General features: G+C 69.2%; 1 protein-coding gene across 24 annotated transcripts in view; it reads right to left on the bottom strand.

The window, feature by feature from the left end:
• PLEC (plectin) overlaps nt 1-23,159 on the bottom strand; it is a 63,103-nt gene that overhangs the window by 13,121 nt on the left and 26,823 nt on the right. For 7 of the 24 annotated variants that reach the window (XM_069780241.1, XM_069780250.1, XM_069780258.1 and 4 more), the window contains 31 exons: nt 17,615-17,676; nt 16,594-16,608; nt 16,092-16,181; nt 15,663-15,698; nt 13,845-13,922; nt 13,641-13,733; nt 13,134-13,300; nt 11,589-11,704; nt 11,352-11,458; nt 11,157-11,276; nt 10,441-10,536; nt 9,879-10,006; nt 8,368-8,461; nt 8,118-8,272; nt 7,657-7,963; nt 7,061-7,138; nt 6,505-6,666; nt 5,219-5,323; nt 4,883-4,978; nt 4,670-4,795; nt 4,069-4,221; nt 3,819-3,973; nt 3,581-3,707; nt 3,291-3,474; nt 3,015-3,172; nt 2,541-2,719; nt 2,187-2,325; nt 1,748-2,104; nt 1,552-1,635; nt 1,284-1,388; nt 940-1,038 (listed from right to left, as the gene is read on the bottom strand). In XM_069780241.1, the coding sequence (XP_069636342.1) occupies nt 940-1,038; nt 1,284-1,388; nt 1,552-1,635; nt 1,748-2,104; nt 2,187-2,325; nt 2,541-2,719; nt 3,015-3,172; nt 3,291-3,474; nt 3,581-3,707; nt 3,819-3,973; nt 4,069-4,221; nt 4,670-4,795; nt 4,883-4,978; nt 5,219-5,323; nt 6,505-6,666; nt 7,061-7,138; nt 7,657-7,963; nt 8,118-8,272; nt 8,368-8,461; nt 9,879-10,006; nt 10,441-10,536; nt 11,157-11,276; nt 11,352-11,458; nt 11,589-11,704; nt 13,134-13,300; nt 13,641-13,733; nt 13,845-13,922; nt 15,663-15,698; nt 16,092-16,181; nt 16,594-16,608; nt 17,615-17,676 (3,971 nt within the window). Of the gene's footprint in view, nt 1-939; nt 1,039-1,283; nt 1,389-1,551; nt 1,636-1,747; nt 2,105-2,186; nt 2,326-2,540; nt 2,720-3,014; nt 3,173-3,290; nt 3,475-3,580; nt 3,708-3,818; nt 3,974-4,068; nt 4,222-4,669; nt 4,796-4,882; nt 4,979-5,218; nt 5,324-6,504; nt 6,667-7,060; nt 7,139-7,656; nt 7,964-8,117; nt 8,273-8,367; nt 8,462-9,878; nt 10,007-10,440; nt 10,537-11,156; nt 11,277-11,351; nt 11,459-11,588; nt 11,705-13,133; nt 13,301-13,640; nt 13,734-13,844; nt 13,923-15,662; nt 15,699-16,091; nt 16,182-16,593; nt 16,609-17,614; nt 17,677-20,272; nt 20,462-23,159 lie in introns of those variants that run through there. The other 17 variants (XM_069780242.1, XM_069780253.1, XM_069780259.1 and 14 more) reach the window with 6 other exon arrangements.

Raw genomic sequence — 23,159 nt, 5'->3', positions numbered from 1 at the left:
AGCAATCCAAGCTCCAGCCCGTGCTGCCCCAGCTGGTCCGAATCCCTCCCCGCTGGCCCGCTCCAGGCAACCCAGCCAACCAGTCGTCTGCCAAAGGGCCGACACAGCTCCTGCGTGGCTGCACCGCAGAGCACTTGTGCCACATGCACCGTGAGCAAGGCAGGCGCACGCTCCGTGCGGGACCTGGGCAGAGGCAGCGCACATGCGGGTGAGCCGGACCCCCGTGCCGCGGGGCTGGGTCCCCTCGCGCCACCCCAAGAGGTGCAGTGAGGGCCCGGGAGCAGAGGCAGAGGCAGAGGAGGGTGAGGAGTGCGGGGGTGAGTGGCTCTCCAGAGGGCAGGGGTGCAGCGAGCAGGAGAGGCGTGCAGGCTGCTGACAGCCATGGGGTGAGGCGGAGGGGTGCCGTGGGGAGGGGGACATGCGCAGAGTGAGTACCTGGTGCAGGGATGCCAGAGTCATCCTGGTTTTTTACCCTCCATTAGATCCCCACCAACACAAACATCCCCCAAGACAAAGCACTGGCAAAGCGGCTCGACTTCCAAGGGCAGAAACCAAGAGTTAGAAAGGTTACCAAGACAGAACACCCGAGGGCTCCGGTCCCGCGGCGCCCGAGCACAGCGTTCATGCGGAAGGCAGATGCTGACTGCACTACGTGTATCTGGGAAGTGCCTCCTACCACCAGTCACGCCAGAGCCCGGCAGCGCCTGGAGCTGGCTCTGTGTGCCGCCCCAGCTGGCCCTCTCGGCTCGGAGACCCACTGCACCCAGAGCCAGCAGCTTCGGTCCCAGGAGCCCAGATCAGAGCGGGGTTAGAGGCCATGGGCCAGCGTTAGTGATGGGGGGCCGGCAGTCATCATGAACCATGTTCCCCGTTGTTATGCAGGAAAGAGAACGCAGCCGGAGTCATGCCACCCCACATGCCCGCATGCCGCTCCCCTACCTCCTCTTCCTCCAGCCGCCGCAGCGTCTCCGTGATGAACTTGATGTACTGGCTCGTGAGCGTGGTCAGCTCGCTGTACCGCGTCCGCAAGTCTACGTACTGTGGCAGACGGCAGGGGTCAGCAGGGAGGGAGCGTGTCCGTGGCAATCCCCCCACCCAGCTGCCCGGCACCCCAGCAGTGGTGGGGCCGGACGGAGGTGAGCCTGCATGCCAGCCCCCCCACACCCATCCCTTCAGCAAAGGGCTGCAGTCCTCCGCTCCTGGGGAAGGAGCTGCTCAGGATCAGCCACGCAGCGGGACCCGTGGGGCGCCCCAGGCCTGCACACAGAGGGCCCCCCCCTCACCTCCTGGATGATGCTGTCAGACGCAGACTGCACTTTGGGCTTCTTGGCCGGAGAGGCCATCGGCTCCACCTGTGCCTTGAAGCTCACCAGCTGCAGCTCATAATCCTGCTGGGGAGAGGGGTCCTCAGCACGCTGGCCAGCATCCCCAGCAAGCCCCCAGGTCCTTCGGGGCCGCCTGGCACTGGTCTACCCCTCCCCAGTCCCACGCCTGCCCCGGCACCACCGGGGAGGCCAGCCCGGAGCAGGCAGGGACAGCCAGCGGGCGCACCTTGATGGCGTCGATGTACTGCTTGGCGTAGCGCTGGCACTCCTCCACCTTCTCCTTGTTGCGGTCGCACTCCTCCAGGAGTTTCTGGGGAAACATGTGGGGGTGAGCTCAGGCGCCCCGTTGCCACCCCACCGCAGCCAGGGATGGCCGAGAGCACCGGCCAGGCCAGCACCACTTGCCCTGCCACGGGTGCTACCTTCTCCTGCAGCAGCTGCTCCCGCACAGTCTTGCTGTCGGTGATGGGCACTGCCTGGATTTTCTCCTGCCGCTGCTTTGCGTCCTGGATCCACTGGAGGAGCCCATCGCAGCTCTCGCGGTAGTACCGCAGCTGGCGGCCCAGCTGGTCCAGCTCGCGCTGGCGCAGGTCCGTCTGGGTGAGGACAGCCTGCCAGCGCTCCAGCAGCTGCTGGACTCTCTCCCGGTAGCGGTCCAGATCCACGTCACGTTCGCTGTGGCCCCTGACCATCCTCTCGTTGACATCCTTGGCCTTGCTCAGGTCAGTCTCCAGCGTGCTGAAGAAGGGCTGATGCCCCTCTGCCTGTGTGCGCAGCCGCTGTGGCAGACAGAGCACGGGTCAGCCCTGGCCCCGGCTCCCCCCCAGCTCCCCTCCGGCACAGTGCTGCCCTAGCCATTACCTTCAGCTCGGCCTTGCTGGCCTCCAGCTCTTTGAGGTCAGCCGGCACGGTCTGCACATCCTTCAGCTGGTCCTCGTACTTCTTGACCAGCTCCTCTGCCCCCTGAGTGCTGCGGATCACCAGGTTGATGGTCTTCAGCCTGTGGAGAGAGGAGATGGGCTCAGCCAGTGCCGGGCAGCAGCGTCAGTCGGCACACAGCCAGGAGCTTATGGGAAGGGAAGGATACGCCGGCACAACCAGCTTCCTCCGGACCTCATCAGCTCACCCCTGGCCCAACCAGGCTCATCCCAGCTGATGCAGCAGTTTTCCCCAGCCCAGGATGACCAAGGAGCCGCGCAGGGGCTGGGCACTCACTTCTCCAGGTAGATGCTGGAGAGGCTGTACACCTGGTCCATCTTCTGCAGGGTGATCTCCAGCTCTGAGCGCAAGACGGGGGCCGAGCTGGCCTGCTCTGGCTGGGCCAGCACTTTCTCTGTCTTCTCGCTGACCTTGTCCAGATTCTTTTTGATGCCCTCCAGCTCCAGGTGGATTTGCTGCAGGGAGAGGAGGGTCTCTCACTCCCTGCCTGGCGCCTGCCAGCTGCAGTTTGGGGCCGAGCCCTGCCCGTGGCTGATCCCCCATATAACACCGTGCCAAACTCCATGTCCTGCCAGCCAGGACCTGGCGCGCAGAGCCCCCGGCCACCCCCGACCCCAGAGGAGAAGAGACAGAGCAGAGAAGGGGTCTGCAGCCCACCAGTGTGGGCAGACAGACACCAGCCCCGCTCTGGGTGCTGAGGTTCCCGTCCATGTGCATTGCACACCTGCACACACGTGTGTGCACGCATACCTGCTGCTCGCTGATGCGCTGGGCACACTCCTTGACCGGGTCCTTGTCGAGGGGCAGGCGGATCTTGTGGATGGTGCGGGTCTCGCAGCTCTCCAGCTGCAGACGGATATCCTTCAGCTGGGAGATGTAGTTCTTGCACAGGGACTCGTCCTGCTCTCCTGTGGGGACAGCAGGGACAGGTTAGCAGCTTCCCACTCTGTTCGCCCTGTCCGCATTGCCAGGGATGGAGGGGATGCCCCAGGGAGCACACAGGGTGACAGGGAGGAGGGGGCTCACCTTTCTCCTGGCTGCGCAGCAGCAGCTCGTACTTCTGGGTGCAGGCGTTGTACTCGCGCTCCACATGCAGCCGGTCATCGGGCTGGAAGCTCTGCGAGTCCTGGCTGTCCCGCAGGAACTCCTGGTAGTGGGTCTCCAGGCTGCGCAGGACCTGCCGGCACTCCTCCACCTGCATCGTGCGGAACTGGGCAGGGGAAAGGGCACTGTCAGCTCCCACCGCTGGAGTGGGACTCCGGGGGGAACCCCCCGGGCTGGGTGCTGCCCCGTGCTGGCACTGGGGGACGACTGACCGTCAGGTGGGACCAGGACTGGATCTGCTGGATGTCACGGATCAGGTACTGCCAGGACAGGAGGCTCCTCATGTCCAGGTGCAGCTGGTGCCAGAGCACGAGGAGGTGCTGGTGGGTGGCCTCCAGCCTGCAGAGAGGCGGCGTGAGTGAGGGGACCCCACGGCAGAGCGGGGAGACGAGGACGGTGCCATGGAGCCAATGGCATGACCCAGGAGTTGGGGGGGTGGCCAGCACTCACCTGTGCACGGCGTCCAGTGCCTCCTTGTTGGGGGGTGGCACAAGGAAGCAGACAGAAGGGACGATGGCCTCGTTGCCGGCGGCGCTCAGCACCTTCCACTTGTAGGGCTGGGCGTTGCTGAGCAGGGCACACTCGTCGTTCTTGTGCACCGTGATCTGCGGGGCCAGGGTGGCGTGAGCCCGGGGTTGGGGGGGTCCCCGCACATCCCCCCCCCGGCCCTCCCCCCCCAGCTCCCCGCTCCCCCTCGCACCTCCATTTGCTTGTAGTCGCAGACGGCCTGGATGGGTGGGCGGCCCTGGAGGGGGGTGCTGGGGCTGCGAGGCTTCAGCTGGACGATGGCCTTGGCGCGGCGGGCCAGCCCTGCCAGCTGCCCCCCGTACTCTGCCAGCTGGTCCTTCTGCTCCTGTGGGCATAGTGGGGTCAGGGGATGCTGCCCCCCATTGTGCCCTGCTGGGTAGGGGGAGCCCCATGGTGGGGCGGGGGTCTGGGAATCAGGCGGCAGTGTAGGGGTGGGAGGCTCCGTGGGAGGCTCACCCACTCCCACAGGGGCCCTGGGTTGTGGATGGGGGGGTCACTGCAGAGAGAGTCTGCAATGGGGAGGGGGATTATGGGGGGGGTCACTGGAGGGGACTGGGAGGGGGTCACTCCTGCAGCGGGGTCTGCTTGTTGGGGGGAGGTCACTGCAGCGGGGGGGGTCACCCCAGGGTGCTGCAGCGGAGTGCACGTATTGGGGGGTCATCCCTGAAGCTCTGCAGTGGGGTGCACATGTGGGGATGTCACCCAGGCACCCTGCAGCTGGGCACACACGGGGGGGGCCACCCCTGGGGCTGCAGTGGGCAGGGGTCACTCACCATGCAGTCCTGCAGCAGGTCCTCCAGGCGCGTGACTGTGATGCTGCGATCGCACGAGTATTTCTTCTTCATGTTCTCCTGCGTCTTCCTCAGGAACTCCTCAGCCTCCTTCACGTCGGCAAAGAACTAGGGGGGCAGGGGGAGTCAGCCAGGGTGGTTGCCCGGCCGGCCGTGGGTGCGCTGGTGGGGGCACCCCCTCCCACCCCACCCTACCTGGAAGTAAGCGCTGTTCTCCTTCAGGTGGGCTTCGATGCAGCAGCACAGCTGGAGCATCCAGCTCCACTGGGTCTGCAAGGCTGCCTGGAAGGCCTGAAAAGGGGATGCGTCACCCTGCCCTGCCTGTACCAGCACCGGCACCGGCACCGGCCAGCCCCAACCTTGCTGCTTCTGCCCGCTGCCAGCCCCCACTCAGCCCAGGCAGTTACCTGCACTGCCCCAGCCCACCCATGCACTGCCCACTGCCCCACGCCAGTGAGCCGCCGTGCCCACCACCCCACGGCCCCCACCAGGGAGCCGCAGTGCCCCAGCCCCCGCCACAGCCCCCCTCACCTCCAGGGTCTGCCTGCCCGGGTGCTCCTCCCGCAGCAGCCGGTCCCCCGTGCTCTGCAGCTCTTTGATTCGGCGTTCCCGCAGCTCCAGCTCCCGCATCAGCCCCTGGCACAGCCCCAAGGGGGGGGGATGAGCGCCCGGCCCCCGGCAGGGCACGCGTGTATGTACACATCTGTGCACATCTGCATGTGCCCGGGATTGAGGCACCTTTCTGCCCCCACCCCGGGCACTCTGAGGCTGCCGGGGGCTACTGGGGACAAGCTGGAGGGGGATGCTTGGGGTGGGGGGTATTGGGTCCAGCACTCACCACAGAAGCCTGCTGGGGTGGGGAGCTGGGGGGCACAGAGAGTGGGGGGGGGCAGGGGTAGGGGCACTGGGGGACAGGGTTTGAGGGGGTTGAGGGAGGGGGCTAGGAGTGCTCAGGGAGGGGGACACAGGGGCTGGGGGTGCTCAGGGAGGAGGACACAGGAGATGGGGGTGCTCAGGGAGGGGGACACAGGGGCTGAGGGTGCTCGGGGGGGGATATGGGAGCTGAGGGTGCTCAGGGATGGCATATGGGGGCTGAGGATGCTCAGGGAGGGGGACACGGGGACTGAGGGTGCTCAGGGAAGGGGACACGGGGACTGAGGGTGCTCAGGGAGGGGGACATGGGGACTGAGGGTGCTCAGGGTGGGGACATGGGGGCTGGGGGTGTTCAGAGAGGGGGACACGGGGTCTGTGGGGCTGAGGGATGGGGCTGGGGATGCTCAGAGACTGTGGGGCGGGACAGTGGTGCAGAGGTTTGCGACACCCCAAGTCCAGTCTGGGGGATCTGCGACCGTCAATCGGTGTGCAAGCGCAGCAGAAGATGCGGCAGAAGCAGGGTTAAGGGGCTGGGGGTGCTCAGCTGCAGAGCACAGATGTGGTTTCAGTCAGTCAATCGATAGCGATAGCGAGGGGAAGAGTGCCTCCAGCCCCAGATCAGACAGCAAGGAGATAACGAGCAGAGCTGGCACGAGGAGGAGATAAGAGCAGGGCTGGAGCCTCGGCAAACAGCACAGCACAGCGGCGCAGCGGTGTGGCCAAAGAGCATCCTCTGCCACAGGGTGTGGGGGGCACCTCCAAAAATCTGTCACCACCAGGCCAGAGGGACAGGGACCGTGTGAGGACAGCCACATGCAGGGACAGGGGGGGATGGGGACAGTGCAGGACAGCCACATGCAGGGATAGGGACAGGGACAGGGCAGGACAGCCATGTGCAGGGACAGGGAGCGGACAGGGCGGCACGTCCCAGGATCTCTCCGTACCGAGTAGTTCTCCTTCTTGGCCGTCATGTTGGGGTTGCGGTCACTCCAGTCGAAGTTCACCTCCTCCTCTTCCTTCTCGTTCAGCCACATCAACTCCTTGGTGGCAGCGCTGACGAAGCCGTGGAGGCTCTCCAGGTGCCGCAGCCGGGACTTGGAGGAGTTCTGGGAACGGGCGCAGGGGTAGGCTGCCTCCGCACCCTCCTCCCTGCACCTCTCCCCCATGTCCTGCATCCTCCTCCCCGCACATCTCCATCTCCCCCATGTCCTGCACCTCCTCCCCACACATCTCCATCTCCCCCATGTCCTGCACCTCCTCCCCACACATCTCCATCTCCCCCATGTCCTGCACCTCCTCCCCACACATCTCCATCTCCCCCATGTCCTGCACCTCCTCCCCACACATCTCCATCTCCCCCATGTCCTGCATCCTCCTCCCCGCACCTCTCCCCCCCACATCCTCCTCCCCACACATCCCCCCCATGTCACACAACCTCCCCGCTGCATGTCACCCCCATGTCATGTCCTGCACCTCCCCCACCCCAGCCCAGAGCCTCACCAGCAGCTTGGCATACTGCAGGTCCAGCTTGCCCAGGCACTCCCGGTAGGCGTTGCGGGGACCGGGGGAGAGCTGTGCCTGGGGGAGATGTGTCGTGAGCGCAGGGACCTCCCGTCCCACCCCATGGGGACAGCAGCACCCCAGCCTCCCCAGAGCACCCCGGCCTCCAAAAAGTGGGGTCCGGGGAGAGACCCTAATGCCGGGGAGCACTGGGGCAGGGCCGCGGGGCGGGCGAGAGCCGTGCACGGAGGGAGCAGCGCCAGCCCCGGCAGCCCCTCTGCACTGGCAGCAGCGCCTGCTCCCATTGCCACGTCCCCCTGGCTGAAGGTGGGACAGCGGGCAGTGGGGGGGGGCAGCCCTGGGGCGCGAGAGTGGTAGGGGGGCAGCGGGGTGCCCTCTGCCCGTCCAGGGAATCCCAGGGCACAGAGGGGCTCCGGAGCGGGCAGCCAGCGAGGGCAGAGCTGGGGCTGGGGTGGCCAGGATGGGCTGCTCTTCTCAGAGCCCCCCACCAGCCTGTGTGCAGCCATGGCACGTCGAGGACCCCCGGGAGCAGGGGTGGGGGCAGCCCCAGGGAGACCTGGCAGTGGGCGGCTCACCTCGTCGGCCCGCGCCCGCTCGATCTTGGTGCGGAACTCCTCAATGGAGTGGTGGAGGCCGCGGTGGCTGCCCAGGTGGGACTCCACAGTGGGCAAGTCCACCCCCCACTCGGCCGCCCCCAGCCGCCGCTGGTTCTCCTCCACCCAGGCCAGCAGGTCCTGCAGGTACCGCAGCGTGGCCTCGTCCAGCTCCTGCCGCGGTCGCTGCCCCAGCGGCACAGTCACCGCTGCCGCTGGCGCGCCCGACTTGAGCCGCAGGTTGTACTCGGTACGGATGGCCACCAGGCGCTCGTGCAGGCGGTACACCCTGCAGGCAGGCAGCACGTCGGCACAGAGGGCATGGCGACATGCACAGGGGATGTGGGGGGCACAAGGTACGTGGGCTGTTCCTGCAGCCAGGTGAGTGCCAGGGTGCCCTGCATGGGGCATGCCGTGTGGGCCGTGCCGCAGCGGCACCGTACCTGCGGTACATCTGCTCCCCCTGCGGGTGCCGGCCATCCTTGAGGGTCTGCACGTCGTTGAAGAGCAGCCGGATCATGGCGTCCGCCTTGTCCAGGTCCCGCTCGATCTCGGCTGCCTTCTGCGGCGGCTTCCCTGCGTTCAGCAGTCGGACATCCTGGGGATGGGACATGGCCAAGGGCACGGTCAGGGGCACGGTCAGGGCCCCGCGCGCCGCCCGGCCCCCACTCCGCAGCCGGAGCCACTGCTCACCGACTGGAGCAGGGTGTCAGCCTGGTTGAGCTGCTCCTCGCAGAGCCCCGACTCCATCTGCAGCTTGCTGACGATGCGCTGCAACCGCTCCAGCCTGCGTGGGGAGATGTCGGAACTGGGGTCAGCATGCGGGCACTCACCTCGTCCACACACGGTACAGATCCTGCCCCGTGGGGCACTGATCCCATCCATGCATGGCACGGATCCCGTACCCGCATAGCACAGATCCTGTCTGTGCAAGGCACAGATCCTGCCCCACGTGGCATAGATCCCATCCATGCACAGCACGGATCCCGTCCATGCACAGCATGAATACTATCCATGCACAGCACGGATCCCGTCCATGCACAGCATGAATACTATCCATGCACAGCACGGATCCTGTCCATGCACAGCATGGATACTATGCATGCACAGCAAAAATACTATCCATGCACAGCACGGATCCTGTCCATGCACAGCACAGATCCCATCCATGCACAGCCCAAATCCTGTCCATGCACAGCACAGATCCTGTCCATGCACAGCACGGATACTATGCATGCACAGCAAAAATACTATCCATGCACAGCACGGATCCTGTCCACGCACAGCACAGATACTATCCACCCACAGCACAGATCCCATCCATGCACAGCCCAAATCCCGTCCATGCACAGCACAGATCCCGTCCATGCACAGCACGAATACTGTCCATGCACAGCACAAATACTATCTATGCACAGCACAGATCCTGTCCATGCACAGCACGGATCCCGTCCATGCACAGCACGAATACTGTCCATGCACAGCACAAATACTATCTATGCACAGCACAGATCCTGTCCATGCACAGCCCAGATCCCGCCCCGCACAGCCCAGATCACGCCCCACACAGCACAGATCCGTTCCTGCACACCCAGCAGGGACTCCGTGCCAGCCCAGCTCTGATCCTGCCCCTGCAGACCCGGATCCCATCCCCGCCCAGGCGAGAAGCCCCATCCCATTCCCACCCCGCTCTCCATCCCCAATCCACTCCCCATCCCGCTCCCGCCCGCGGGCAGGGCTCCAGCCCCACCCTGCCCTGGCTGCCCGCCTGCCTGCTCGGCCCTGCTGCCTTCTCCTGCCTGCGCTGCCAGCCCCGGTCCCGCTCTCTGCCTGCGCTGCCGGCCCCGGCGAGGCCTGGTCTCCCTTGCTGTGGTGCGAGCCCCTCCCGTGGGACGGGGCACGGTGCCGGTGGCACGGCAAAGCCCAGCCTGCGGCACAGCCACCACCACCCGGCTGCCGCCGCGCTCGGGGCCGGCGGCAGTGCTGGCTTCCCAGAGGCAGGCAATGACTCATGCACCCTGTGGTTCCATCGCTGGCGGGACGGGGGGGCCGGGACACCCCACCCCACCCCGGCCCAGCCCAGCGGCTTGGCTGCGTGGAAGGGGGAGCGGGTGCCAGCCCAGCTCCAGCCCCCCCCCCGGCGCCATGCACAGAGCCGGCAGCCCCTGCCACCCCAGTTGGTGCCCCCCACCCGCGGCACTCACCTCTCGAACTCGGCCCGCAGCAGCTTCTCCCGCTCCAGGACGGCCACGTGCAGCTTGCCCCATTCCTTCTCCACGTCCAGCGGGTGGTACCCGGGGGGCACCTTCAGCTGCCCGGACTGCACAGCGCCCTGCATCCCCCCCCAGGTTCATCAGATCGCTGGCCCCGGGACCCCCAGCAGCCGGCGGGGGGGAGCAGCCCCAGCCGTGGGTGCCACATCTCAGTTGCTCCGTGCCGGAGGCAAAGCCTCGTGGGAGCCATGAGATGGGAGAGGCACGGGACAGCCTCCGCCCCAGCAGGGACGTGGCAGGGGTGTGCTGAGTGCTGCCGCAAGACCCCCAGCATCCCAGGACCCCCGGCATCCTGGGACCCCCAGTCCCCCAGAACAAGCTGGTGCCCAGGATCCCAGACCCCTGGAACTCCCAGCCCCTTGGGACCCCCAGAGCCCCGGGACCCCTGGCCCCTCAGGATCATACCCCTGCCCTGAGAACCCCAGTGCCTCAGGACCCTGGCCCCCCAGGACCCACAGCCCCCCAGGCACGGCCGGCGGCGGGTGCCGCTCACCTCCAGGGACTGGAAGATGGCCTTGGAGCGGTTCTTGTCGGCCTCTTTGGCCGGGAGCTCCGTCTCCTTGAACTTCAGGAACTGGCGCCAGAGGATCTGCCAAGAGGGGGGCCGCTAAGGTGGGTTGCATGGACCCCCGGGCGCCGCGACCCCCTGGTCAGGCAAGTCCCCCCCCACCACCACCATTTTGCATGCGTGTAGAGCCGGTGGGAAGGAAGGGGCCGGGCGGGGAGCTTGTGTTTGCCACTGGTGACTCACCATGAGCCTGGAAAGAGTGAGTCAGTGGGGCCCTCCCTGCCTGGGGTGCCCCGGCTCTGCCACGGCACAGCCGCCCGCTCCCCGGTGCCTCCTGGCCAGCACCGGCACCGAGCCCCCCACTGCCCCACAGCCCCCCAGGGCCAGGCTGCACAGACCCAGCTGGGGCTGGGACCGGCGGCGGGCTCAGAGACAGGCAGTGCCGTGGCCATGGCCGGATCTCCCCATTCCCTGCAGAGCCGCGCAACCCCGAGGCTGGCGTGAGCCTGCAGTGCAGCAGGGCTGGGTGAGTGCCGGCCCAGGGTTGCCTGCACTGAGAGGACTCGCCCCGGCATGAGCCAGCCCACGGCCAGGTCGCCAGCCAGCTGGGCCACCGCCAAGCACCTCCCCAGGCACCGGCACGGCTCACCGGAGCCTTTCATCCCCCTGCCAGTGCCAGGGCACCGTCCCGGCTCCCTCACCTCGATCTCCTCGTAGCTGGCGGGGAAGCGGCGCTCCTCGAAGAGGACGGTGTGCTGGCGGATCCACTGCAGCAGCAGTGTCACCACCTCGTAGTACTCCTGCCAGCGCAGCTGCAGCTCCTGGGTGGAGGGAGGCACGTGGGGATGGGCACCCGCCGCGGGGGGAGGCGGACGCCCCCCGGCCCCCAGACTTACGTTGGCCTTGACGCCATCCTGCACCTCGGGCACGCGGGGCATGGCGTCGTAGAGGGAGGAGACGTAGGTGATGATGGACTTCTCATCCGGCTGGGGCACATCCACGTCTGGGGAGAGGGAGGACAGTTGGGCGGGGGGATGCGGGACCCCGGGGTGGAGAGGGATGGGGGCTCTGCGGGGTGGCCCCCCACCCCCCCAGGACGCCATCCCCTCGCAGACGGGTGCCCCTGCCCATACCTTCAGGGTCCAGCAGGCGCGTCACCCCCAGGTCCCGCTCGGCCACGGTGAAAGCCTGGTCCAGGTTCTCCAGGTTGCTCTGGCGGTACACCCGGTTCATGTCGATCAGCATGGGCCTGTGGGCAGCGGGAACGGGTCAGCGGGGGTCCCGCCGGGGACCACGCAGTAGCTGGCAGCAGGGTCCGTGCCGGCGGCCGCTCTTCCGCGATGCCTGGCAGACGGCCGGGCCGGAGGCCACAGGCAGCGCCCTCCACCCGCCCTGCCCCACGGCGCAGGTTTCCAGCAGGCGTGGGTGCCGGTTGTTTGGAAAAACCCCAGGGACAGCGGGTCCACCCCCCCAGGGGCTGCCTGCACCTCTGCCGAGCCACCCAAACACCCTGCACACCCATGCCACGTGCCGGCGAGACCCCACACCCGGCCCAAGGGCACCGGGAGCCGGGGCCACCCCAACGGCCCCGAGCACGGATCCCGGAGCAGGCAGACCCCCCAGTCCCACCGTGGGGCAGGTGGCAGCCCCGGCCCCCCCAGCCCAGGGGGGGGTCCCAGCCCCCGGCCCAGCCCAGTGCCTACAGCTCCCTGAGGCGCAGGCTGTGCTGGATGGAGTAGAAGGAGCCGCTGATGCCGGGGGCCGCCGGGCACTCGGGGACGTCTTCACAGACCATCACCACGCCGTCCTCCGCCCCCGGCAGAGCCCGCGCCGAGCTCCCCGTGCCACGGCGCTGTGGCTGCTTCCTGGCCTGATGCCGCCTGCTCCGCTCCATGGCGGGACTGAGCTCAGTGCAGCGGTTGGTGAGCTCCTGCCGCGGCGGCGGCTTGGTGCGGAGTGCAGCACGGCTCGGCGCGGCGCGGCACGGCACGGGTGCCTCCTCCCACCCTGCACGGGTGCGGCACGCCTGCACATACTTGCGTTCCCCAAAGGTGCGCGGCGGCCCCGGCAGGGCCCGCAGGGGCCTGTCTGCCTGCGCCCCGGCACGCTGCGGAGGGCACGGCGCCCACTGCCCGGGGGGGTCAGCGCCCGCCTGCCCACGCAGGCAGCGGGTCGGCAGGTCGGGTGGGAGCGTGGGAAGGTGGCTAAACCACATGGCTCCCCGTGCCGCCACGGCACTGCCGGCACAGGCCGATGAGCTGAGACTTGTCGGGAGCACGTGCCTGCGTCACCCCAAAGCGGGATCGGCGCAGCTGGCCCCGCCGGCAGCCGGTCCCAGCCAGCACGCGCCTGCCCCACGCATGGCATCACCCTGCACCCCCGGCTGCTGCAAGGGGCCAAATCCTGCCAGTGCCGGAGCCGGGTCCTCCGCAGCCCCGGGGGCTGCTCTCCCCACCACGGGGGCTGGGAGCCCCTGCTCACCCAGGAGCCCGAGCCAGGGGACGGTTGTGCCAAGGGAGGCTCCGCACCGCAGGGACAGGGCTGGGGGTGCCGGGTCCCTGCCAGGCAGATGGGAGCTCTGTGCCCGCAGGCAGGTATGGTGCTGCCCAACCTGGCCAGCTCGGCACGCTGCCCCAACATGCAGCAGCCAGAAGCCGACCTGGCTCCGCTCCACCTACTTGTGCCGGTGGATGATGGCATTGAAGAGGCGCCCGTCTCGCCAGCTGGTGGTGAAGTTGTCACAGCGCAGGCCCTGGTAATCCTCCACCATCCGCTGGGACCAGAGCAGCAGCTTCTCCTTGGCTGTCATGTCCTCTGACTGTCCCGTCACCTGGATGTCCGAAATCTGCCGGGACAAGGGGGGGTTACGCCAGCCCATCAGCCAGCTCCCACCGCGCACGGGCGCGCTTGCTCCGTGGCGGCTGTCTCCTACCCCACTGCAGCCTCCAGCAGCGATGCTCCAGCCCCACCACCACCCTGTTCCTGCCCCACGTGGGGGACCAAACCAGCACCGGGGACCCCCCCAGTTGCTGCAGAGCCCCAGCCTCCCGGCACCGCTGGCACCACCCTCAGCCCCACCATTGCCACATTCTCCCCAGGCCGGGCACGGCGCATGGGCACAGCCGGGTGCCAGTGGAGCCCCACGGTGGGCATGGGGCCAGTGCCATGCCGGGCTCTGGGCTCACCTGGAAGTGGAGGATGATGGTCCAGATGAGCCCCAGCGTCAGCTTGGGGTTGCCGTCAGCAATGTCATCGTTGCGGATGTTGACCAGCTTCACCTGCGAGGCCAAGGCACGCGGTGGCTGCAGGGAGGGCGAGGAGCGCACCCCAGCCCTGGGGGTCCCCGGGGGGGTCCCGCCAGCCCGCCAGCCCCGCGACCCCCCCCTCACCTGCCGATGCTTCAGGTAGTTGAGGGCGATCTGCACGTTCTGCAGCTTGTGGAAGCGCATCCTGCCCTTCTCCCGGGGCTGTGGGGAGAGTGGGGGGCGATGAGCCGCGGCCCTCGCCGGGCACATCCCACTGCCCCCGGCTCACCCGCGCGTGCAAGGGATGCTGGGCACCGAGCACCACGGCCCACCCCGTGCACCGGCTCAGCCCTTCCCGGTGCCACACATGCCGATGCCACACGCCCTCCGCACTTTGTCCCCATGCCGCCATCGGGGAGGGGACGTTCCCCGCCTCTCCCACCACAAAGCTGCCAGCCGGGGCCAGCCCAGCCCAAACTGCCCCCAGCCCTGGCGCGGCCACGCCGCCTGCGTAGCACCAGGACCACCGGCTGCCGTGCCAAGAGAAGCCAAGCGCCAGGCACGGTGCGAGAGCAGCGCCCGCTGCACCCCTGCGCGGCAGCCCTGCTCCCCGTGGCGTCCGTCCCGGGGGCCCAGTGACTCCCCACGCCGCCTCGCTGAGCCCAAAACGCCACAGCTGCCTGTGCCAGCAGGGCAGGCAAGAGGAACGCAGGTGCCAGGCACCCCATTGCCACAGGGAGCTGGTGCTGGGACCAGGGCCTGGGTCCCCCGCAATGCACGTGGGCATCACAGCTGCTGCCCAGGGCAGCTCTGCCGAGCCGGTCCCAGCCAAGGTGCCGCCGCACCGCCATGCAGGAGGCAGTGGGCAGCGCGGACCCACCAGGAAATCCTCTGCCCGTCCCGTGGGGCTGCGGGCAGGAAGTGCTGCTGGACCAAACAATGGCAAGCGCAGCCGGCCTCACCGCCGGATCCTGCACCCGCGCTTCCTCGGCCATGCAGCAGCACCGGCCCCACGGTGTGGGCACAGCCAGCCCCACAGCGTGGGCACAGTCCAGCCCTGCTCTGCCCCTGCCTGTGGCATCCCGGCAGCACCGCTCGTCCTGCCCTCGCCAGCTCCTTGCAGCCCATCCTGCCCGCGCAGATGCAGCAGGGCCGTGCTGGAGGCAGCACAGAGCTCGCCGGCACGCTCCGGTCTCGCCCCACGGCAGGGACCAGGCACCACCGTGCTGGGTGACCACCCCAGCAGGAACGCCCCCACCCCTGCGGGTCCCCAGTGGGGGTCCCCTGGGCAGCCCCCACGGGCAGATCCTGCCTAGACAGACCCCCTGTACGTGCCGGCCCCGTGGCAAGGCCTGACGCTCCACCGGCAGCGGCTGTGCCTGGCCTCGGCTGCTGGAAGGGCTGGGGAGCCCCTGAGCCCCCCACATGCCACTCAGTGATGGACCACGGTCTCTTCTGCCCACAGCCACGGGGCACAAGGGAAACACAGCCAGTCGGGGCAGGGTCCAGCCCCGGCGGGAGAGCCGGGGGTGTCAGCGGCCGCAACGCCATCCCCCTCGCCGGGTGCCCCGGGACCTCTAGCAGTCCCGAGGAGCTGTGGGGCCAGGTAGCACGTCTTGCCGCAGTGCCAGGAAGCCGCAGCCCTGCTCTGGCCCCGTGGGAGTCCCAGCCCCATGGCACTGCTCCCGGTGATGCCGCGCTCCTATCTCACCGCAGCAGGCAAGGCCCGGCCCAGGGAAACCCGCCCTAGCCGGCACTTGGGCTCAAACGCCCGGTTGACCCCGCTGCCAGAGCGCCCTGGGGTGCTGACGCGCCTCCCCCCGGCACAGCATGCGGCAGCGCTTCTCCTCCACACCCGCACCAGGATGGTGCGGCCACGCCGGTGGCGGAGCATCTCCCGGTCGCGGCGGCGGGCGCTTGCCACGCGGGGCCATGCGGAGAGCAAACGGCAGAACCACTCACCAACCGCAAGTTCCTGATCACGTCGCGCTCCCTCGGCTGCCCGGCCAGAGCAGTGCAAAGAGAGGAAGGAGGCAAAGGCCGGAGGGGGACGGTCAGGGCAGACCCGCCGACAGGAGCCCAGCGCGGAGAAGCAGAGAGTTCACCAAAGCAAAGAGACGTCCGGGCGTTAGAGGCCGCGGTGGGGCTGGGGGAGCTGCGGGATGGAGGGGGGCGGCCGCGCCGGCGAGGCTCGGGGAGCTCCGGCACAGTGCCGGGCAGCTCTCCGGGATGGGATGGAACGCAGGGAAGAGGCCAAGCGGGAGAAGGGTAGGAGGCAGATGCAGGAAGCAGAGGATGGGATGGCCGGCAGCCGGAGGGTCCCGGCACGCGGAGCCGGTGCAGGGGAGTGGGGCGGCAGCGGTGCGGCAGCGGGATCGGCGCGGGACCTACCAGTGTGTCCCCCGAGAGCACCTCCAGCAGTGAGATGAGGTTGTGTCCATCCCGCAGGTCCTCGTAGAGGTCGTTGACGTGACGCTGCGCCTGTGGGGATGGGGATGGCATTACGGGGGTGCCAGGGGGGGCAGCCGAGCCCTGCAGAGCCCCAGCATCCCCCCCGCTCTGTTGTTCCCCCCTGCCCCACGCCAGCCAGCACCAAAATGGGGCAGCCGGGATGGGAGCCCAGTGACCCCCCCTACGTGCAGCAGGCATTCACACGTGTCCCCAAGCACAGCCTGGTGACCCCAACCCTGTGTCCCTGCTGCCAGCACACACCAGCATCTCCCCCCCATGCCCTGTGGACCAGCAGCCGGGCTGGGTCCGGCATCACTCTGCCACATGCGGGGACCCGCTGCCCACCATGCCAGCGGCCATGGGGTCTGGCCCCAGCGTGGGGAGGGGAAGGTGTGAGAAGAAAAAGAGCGTGGTTGGGGCAGCCAGAGAGGGAGAGACCTACCTCTGCTCGCCAGTGCTGCGCGGGGAGAGGTAGAGAGAAGAGAGAGAGATTAGGAGAGGCAGCAGAGAGGAGGCAGCCCCAGGGTGGGCAGGGGGCGGCCCGGACCTGCCCTGGGCGACGGCACCCCACGGCAGCACCGATGCCGCGGGACCAATGCCACAGGGTCGGGCACCCGGCATGCGGGGACACATCCACACGCGGGGGCTGGGGAGATGTCTTGGCACGTGCCAGGCGCTGACGTGGGGCTCTGCCCGCTGTGCGGCAGGGACAGGCACCGGCACGCCGGTGGGGCCCTGGCGGGGTTCATCTGGGCACGTGGCGCGGGCAGCATGGGGAAGGAGCGGGGAGAGGGGAACGGCTGGAGACGGGAGAGCAGGATGGGACGGGAGGGAGCGGGGCAGGCGCTGCCAAGCGCAGGCAGCGCGGTGGGCACGGCTCCCCCCAGGCAGGCAGGAAGGGCGCGGGCACCCTCGTACCCAAAGGAAGTCGCGGCGGTGCCAGGGCAGAGAGGGCGACCGGCAGAGCTGCCAGGCTCCGCGGCATCAAAGCCTGCAAAAGGTCCCCTCGTGCCTGGGGCTAGAGCACCATCCCCTCCCGGAGCTGGCACGGCACGCATGGGAGGGGGCGGCCAGCAGCTCCCGGCTTGGCCCGATGCCTGGCACGGCCATGGGACGGCACAGCCGGGCAGGGGAAGCGAGGAGGCAGGGCAGGCAGCTCCTGCCTGCAAGGGCCGCTGGCGCTGCCCCCAGCCCCAGAGCCCCCCATGGAGGCAGCCGAGCGGCCTCAACCGCTGCCCGTCTGCTGCCGAGGCGGCAGGAGCACCAGCACAGGTAGCCGGGAGAGGCTGTGCCAGCACAGCGCTGCCAGGGGCCTCCGCTGCCCACATCCTGGGATGCTCTGCCGTGCTGGCACGGCGGGGACGCAGCTGGGGATGATCTGGTGCCAGGTGCTGCCGCCGGCACAGACGGGGACTTTCCACTGGGACAGCTGGGGTTCTGCAGAAGGCGGCGCGTGCCCGTACCTTGATGAGGTGCTTGTTGACCCATTTGGTGAAGGTTTTCTTCTGGACCCGGTCTCGCTCATCTGCAAGAGAGGAGAGGGCAGGGTGAGGGGGGGAGCACAGGGGTTCCCAGCGCAGCGGTGCTGCCGGCAAGAACCGGGCCCCACCGGCGGCATGGCTGGCGGGAGCGCCGGCGGAGGAAGCGATGAGCCAACCGCTCTGGGGAGCCGCAGTGAGTCACGGGGCGTGCAAGGGGAAGGAAACAGTTAATGTGGATCGGCCCCTGCATGCCTGCACCACCGCAGCCCAGCAATGCTGAGCAATGCCTGCAAGAAGCAATGCCTGGAGCAGGGAGGGGGGGGGAGGCTGCTCAGCCCTGCCCTGAGCCCCCCCCCGCCACTGAACCACAGCGGGGAGACCAGGGAGCCGCTCCAGCACAGCCCCAGGCGCTGTGTGCATGGCCTAGTGGGACGTGTGGGGGATTGGGGCGAGCCCACGGGGTGTCTGCACCCCCAGGCGCGGCATGTTCACCCCCAGTGGGATGTGGAGGGGATCAGGATGAGCCCACAGGGTGTCTGTACCCCCAGGCACAGCACGCTCACTCCCAGTGGGATGTGGAGGGGATCAGGATGAGCCCATGGGGTGTCTGCACCCCCTGGCATGGCATGTTCACCCCGAGTGGGATGTGGAGGGGATCAGGATGAGCCCACAGGGTGTCTGCACCCCCTGGCATGGCATGTTCACCCCGAGTGGGATGTGGAGGGGATCAGGATGAGCCCACAGGGTGTCTGTACCCCCAGGCACAGCATGCTCACTCCCAGTGGGATGTGGAGGGGATCAGGATGAGCCCATGGGGCGTCTGCCCCGGCACAGCCCCAGGCACAGCATGCTCACCCCAAGTGGGATGTGTAGGGGATCGGGACGAGCCCACGGGGTATCTGCCCCGGCACAGCCCAGGCGCTGCCTGCCCAGCCCCAGCCGTAGCTGCAGGAGCCGTGGGGCACAGATGCTGCTCCCAGCCGCCCCAGCGCTGCTCTGCGGGGTGGGGACAGGCCCGGGGGCTGCTCAGCCCCGTCCCTGGGGCGGCTCCTCCGGGGGCACCCGCAGGGACCCCCTCCAGGATCCATCACTCGGAGCCAGCAGCTCTCCCTTCTGCTCCCACGGGCAGTGGCAGGCAGAGCCCCAGGACTCCCCGCGGGGCTGCCCACACTGCAGGCAGGGTGTCCCCGGCGGGCAGGCAGAGCCATGGGGCCTGTGACTCACGGGCACTCCCTGTCCACTGCCCTGTCATTAGGGGATGGGATGGCGACGGCTGACGCACCGGGGCTGGGCACCTGGGCTGGCACTGCCCGCAGCCAGGCGGCCCCACACCGCAGCCCCCCCCCGCCGACGAGCACCCATCCCGTGCACCCCACTAACGAGCACCCATCTCGCCCATGCCCGCTCCCCATCGGGGGCAGCTCGCCCTCCTCGCCCCGCTCCCCCCCCAAGACCCCGAGCATTGCTGCCGAACCCAGGACAGCCGGTGCCATGCTCAGCCCGGCACCGAGGAGGGTTTGGTGGCAGGAGGGGACACCCCGAGGTGTGTGGGGCGATGCCACTGCCCCTCCGCAACACCCCCTCTGCCCACGCCACGGCGATCCGTCGGGGCCAGGATGGCGCATGCCAGGTCTTGCCCCACCGGAGCGTGCCGGGATCTGCCCATGCAGCACCCAGCGCCCCATGGCCGGTGCCCAGCCCACACCCACCCTTCCCAGGTGAGCGCACCGGTACCCGGGGACACCGGACACCGCGTCCCCACCGGACTCATGGGCGGCTCGGCAGCAAGGCCAGGGCGTGACGGGCAGGGAAGCGATGGCCGGGGAGTGGCAGCGGTGTGGGAGGAAGGAAGGAAACGTGGGGCATGCTCGCCCGGTGGGTACGTGCGCACCGAGGTGGGAGCGTTCCCACACCATCTGCCCCGGCAGGACCCGCACCCAAAGAATCCTCGACACCCAGGTGAGCCGCGGCTGTCGGCGCCCACCCCACGGCATTGCCGAGGGATGGGCCGTGGCCATGCTGCAGGCAGGACAGGCAGGGCGTGGGAGGAAGTGTTCGTGCCTGCAGGCAGCACTGACACGGCGTGGATGGGGGCAGGCGCCGGTGTGGGACACGGGGACCCCGCACCCCGACTGCCTGGCCGTGGGGGGCTGCTGGTCCTGGTCCCAACAACCAGCTCTGGCCCCACGGTGCTGCCTCATAGCCTGCCCTGGGGGACACCGCCCCAGTATGGGGGTCTGCCCCATAGCCTGCCCTGGGGGACACCGCCCCAGTATGGGGGTCTGCCCCATAGCCTGCCTTGGGGGACACCGCCCCAGCATGGGGGTCTGCCCCATAGCCTGCCTTGGGGGACACCGTCCCACCGTGGGGGTCTGCCCCATGGCCTGCCAAGGGACCCCACCCCAGCATGGAGGTTTTCCCCCATAGCCTGCCCTGGGGGACACCGCCCCAATGTGGGGGTCTGCCCCATAGCCTGCCCAGGGGACACCACCCCAGCGTGGGGGTCTGCCCTGGCGCGGGGTGCAGGGACCAGCCCCCCATTCTGCCGGACAGGGCCCACGCCGCTGCGACGGCAGGGTGGTCGCACGGAGGGCAGCTGCCGCGCCCCATGCCATTGCCCCTGCTGCAGGGTCCCGCTACCTTTCTTGCCCTCGGAGGCCCTCAGCACGGCCAGGTAGAGGTTGTCCTCTGAGCCCGTCCTCTGTCCTGCAGCCAGACCTTCCTCCTGGCTGCGCAGTCGCTGCCGGGACATGGTGGCCGCCGCCGCTGCCCGCGCTGAGCACCGACGCAGCTCGGTTCGCCTCCCGCTCTGCCCCTGCTGCCAGCCCGGTCCCTGCCGACACCTCCCTCCCACCGAGGTGTGGGGCGGCCCCAGGGAGGAGACTGGGGTTCCCCTCCCTCCCTCCCCACGCCCGGGCACGGATCCTGCCCACAGGAAACCTCCCCAGCCCATGACTGCTTAACCGTTTCCTCCCCACGCCCCGGGAGCCACGGGGGATGGGGCAGGGACCCCACGCGCCCCCCCAGGGGGACCCCCGCAGTGCACCCTGGGGCCTCGGGACCCCCAGGTCTGCAAGCCCGGGGCGGTTGGGACCCCCAGACCCATGCCCCGGAGCTGCAGGACTCCTGGTCTCCCCACCCTGAGGCCTTGGGACCCCCAGGTCTGCAAGCCCGGGGGGGGGTTGGGACCCCCAGTCCCGATGCCTGGGGTACTCAGAAACCCCCAGCCCCGTGCCCCGGAGCTGCTGGACTCCTGGTCCCCCCACCCCGGGGTCTCAGGACCCCCAGGTTTCCAAGCCCAGGAGGCTCAGGACCCCCAGGATCACAAGCTCGGGACATCCCATCCCACTGCCCAGGGTCCTCAGGACACTCCTGTCCCCATGCTCAGGGGCCACAGCCCCCCAGTCCCCCGGTTGGGACCTCCAAGAGCCCCCAGGCCCTCTCCCCAGGGGTCTTGGCACCACTCGGTTCCAAAGTTCAGGGTCCTCAGGACCCCCAGCCCCATGCCCCGGAGCTGTAGGACCCACGGTCCCCACAGTCTGGGGGCTCAGGACCCCCAGGTTTGCAAGCCCTGCTCCCAAGTCCCACATTCGGGGGGCTCAGAGCCCCAGTGCCCCTCCCGGGGGGTTCGGGTTCCCAATCCCCAGGGCTGCAGGACCCCCAGGCCGGGGAGGGGGGCTGAGACCCACAGACCCCCTAGGCGGGGAGGTGCCGTCCCCACACCCACGCCGGCTCGGGGAGCCAAGCCAAGCCAAGCTCCTCCGCCCCAGCCGGCGCTGCCGGCGACGCATTCCGGGCGCTCCTGTGCCGCCTCCGGCACAGCCAGGCCCACGCCTCCCGCCAGCGGGTCTGCTCCCGGCCGAGCACCCTGGAAGAGCACCCAAGGTCCCCGGCGCCTCGCCCCCCCCCACCCCTGCGTCCCACGGGCACCTACGGGGTGCTCGCATGGGACGGGGGCACAAGCGATGCCAGGAGGAATCCCCCTCCTCAGGGATCCACTGCAGAGCAACTCCTGCCGCACGGCCGTCAGGCGTGTGCCATGCTCACCGGTGACTCCGCCGGCTTTGGGGACCGCCGGAAGGATTCAGGGTTCGCACCCCACCGCCTGCCACGTCCCACCTGGGACCGTGCAGGACCCAGCCCGGCCACGCGTCCCTCCTTGGGGAGCCCAGCTCCAGGGACCCCTGAGCAGGAGGGGTGGCAGAGGGTGGGAGCCCACGGCCGCTCTGCTCCCTGCCCTCCACACCCCGCCGCTTGGGGATCTCGGGGTGCCACGGGGACTTCGGGGTGGCAGGGGGCCGGCAGCCCTGCTGTGGCACCCGCGGCAGCCATGTCATCCACCGCAGGGGTGCAGGCAGCAAGGGGAAAGTGCAGCCGCAGGCACCCCGAGCACTGCCAGCCTGGTGCGGCCCCGGCACGGAGGCCAGCGCCCACATCCTGCACACGCAGCGCCGGTGCCAATGCCAACACCGGCGGGCACAGCCCGACCCTTGTGTGGAGTCCAAGGGACATGGGGGCCAGCACATCGTCCCGTCATGACTCACGGCCCGACCGGCGCGCCCTGCCCGAGGCGCCGGCACGGCGAGCGGCGCCACGGGGAGCACCCACCGACACCCACCTCCGCCAGCAGCGGGGACTGCCGAGGGCTCAGCCCTGCCCAGCCTCGGCTGTGCCGGCAGCGAGCAGCCGTGTGGGAGCCGGGCACGGGGCCGCAGAGCTGGGTGGCACGGGGGGGCTGGCAGGGTTTGGGGTGCACGGCGAGGCTGGGGCAGAGGGTGTCCTGCTCCCCAGGCATGGGGTGCTGACGCCGCAGCCCTTCTCAGGTTTGCGAGACCCCCCCTCGCTCCCGTGCCCCTTTGCCAGGGATGGCGCTGGCAGAAGCCACCATGCAGCAGTGGGAGCGCGGCCCGGGGGTCCGGGATCCCCCCCGGCAGCTGGGTGGCAAGGCAGGGCCAGCGGGAGGGCTGGGTTGCAGGCAGAGGCTACCCGCTGCCGGGAAGGAGGCAGCCCGGCACAGGCAGCGCCGCTCTGCCGGCCCGCTGCCCGCTGGGGCAGGGCCAGGGCGGCCGCTGAGGAATGCGGGCGGCAACAGGCTCCGCAAGCACATTTTCCACCGAGAGCACATCTGGCGCAGAGCACATCTGGTGCGTGGAGCCACTGCAGCGCCGGGAGCCCGGCTGACGCCAGCACGCGTCAGAGGGTAGGGACATACCGGAGCTACAGCTCACCGCGCTGCAGCCAGCACGTGGGCACCGGGACAAGGGGCGACGGCATCACCGATGGGGCGGGGGAGAGGGGCCAGGGCAACAGCACTAACAGGGTGGGAATGCACGGTGGCACCTCATGCTCCTCTACCTGCGCCCGGGCACTGGCACGGCCGGGGACGGGGCTGGCACCACGCTCACACGCTGCCGGCTGAGCCGCTCCGCCTCCTTCTACACAGACGTGCCATACTGGTGCTGGCTCCGGAGGGATCCGGACAGCGCAGCCAAGAACTCTCCCTGCTGCAGCGGTGAACCCTGAGGGC

The sequence above is a fragment of the Haliaeetus albicilla genome, chromosome 3, assembly GCF_947461875.1.
Source record: "Haliaeetus albicilla chromosome 3, bHalAlb1.1, whole genome shotgun sequence".
NCBI lineage: Eukaryota > Metazoa > Chordata > Aves > Accipitriformes > Accipitridae > Haliaeetus > Haliaeetus albicilla.
This window is presented reverse-complemented; position numbering and strand designations above follow the sequence as displayed.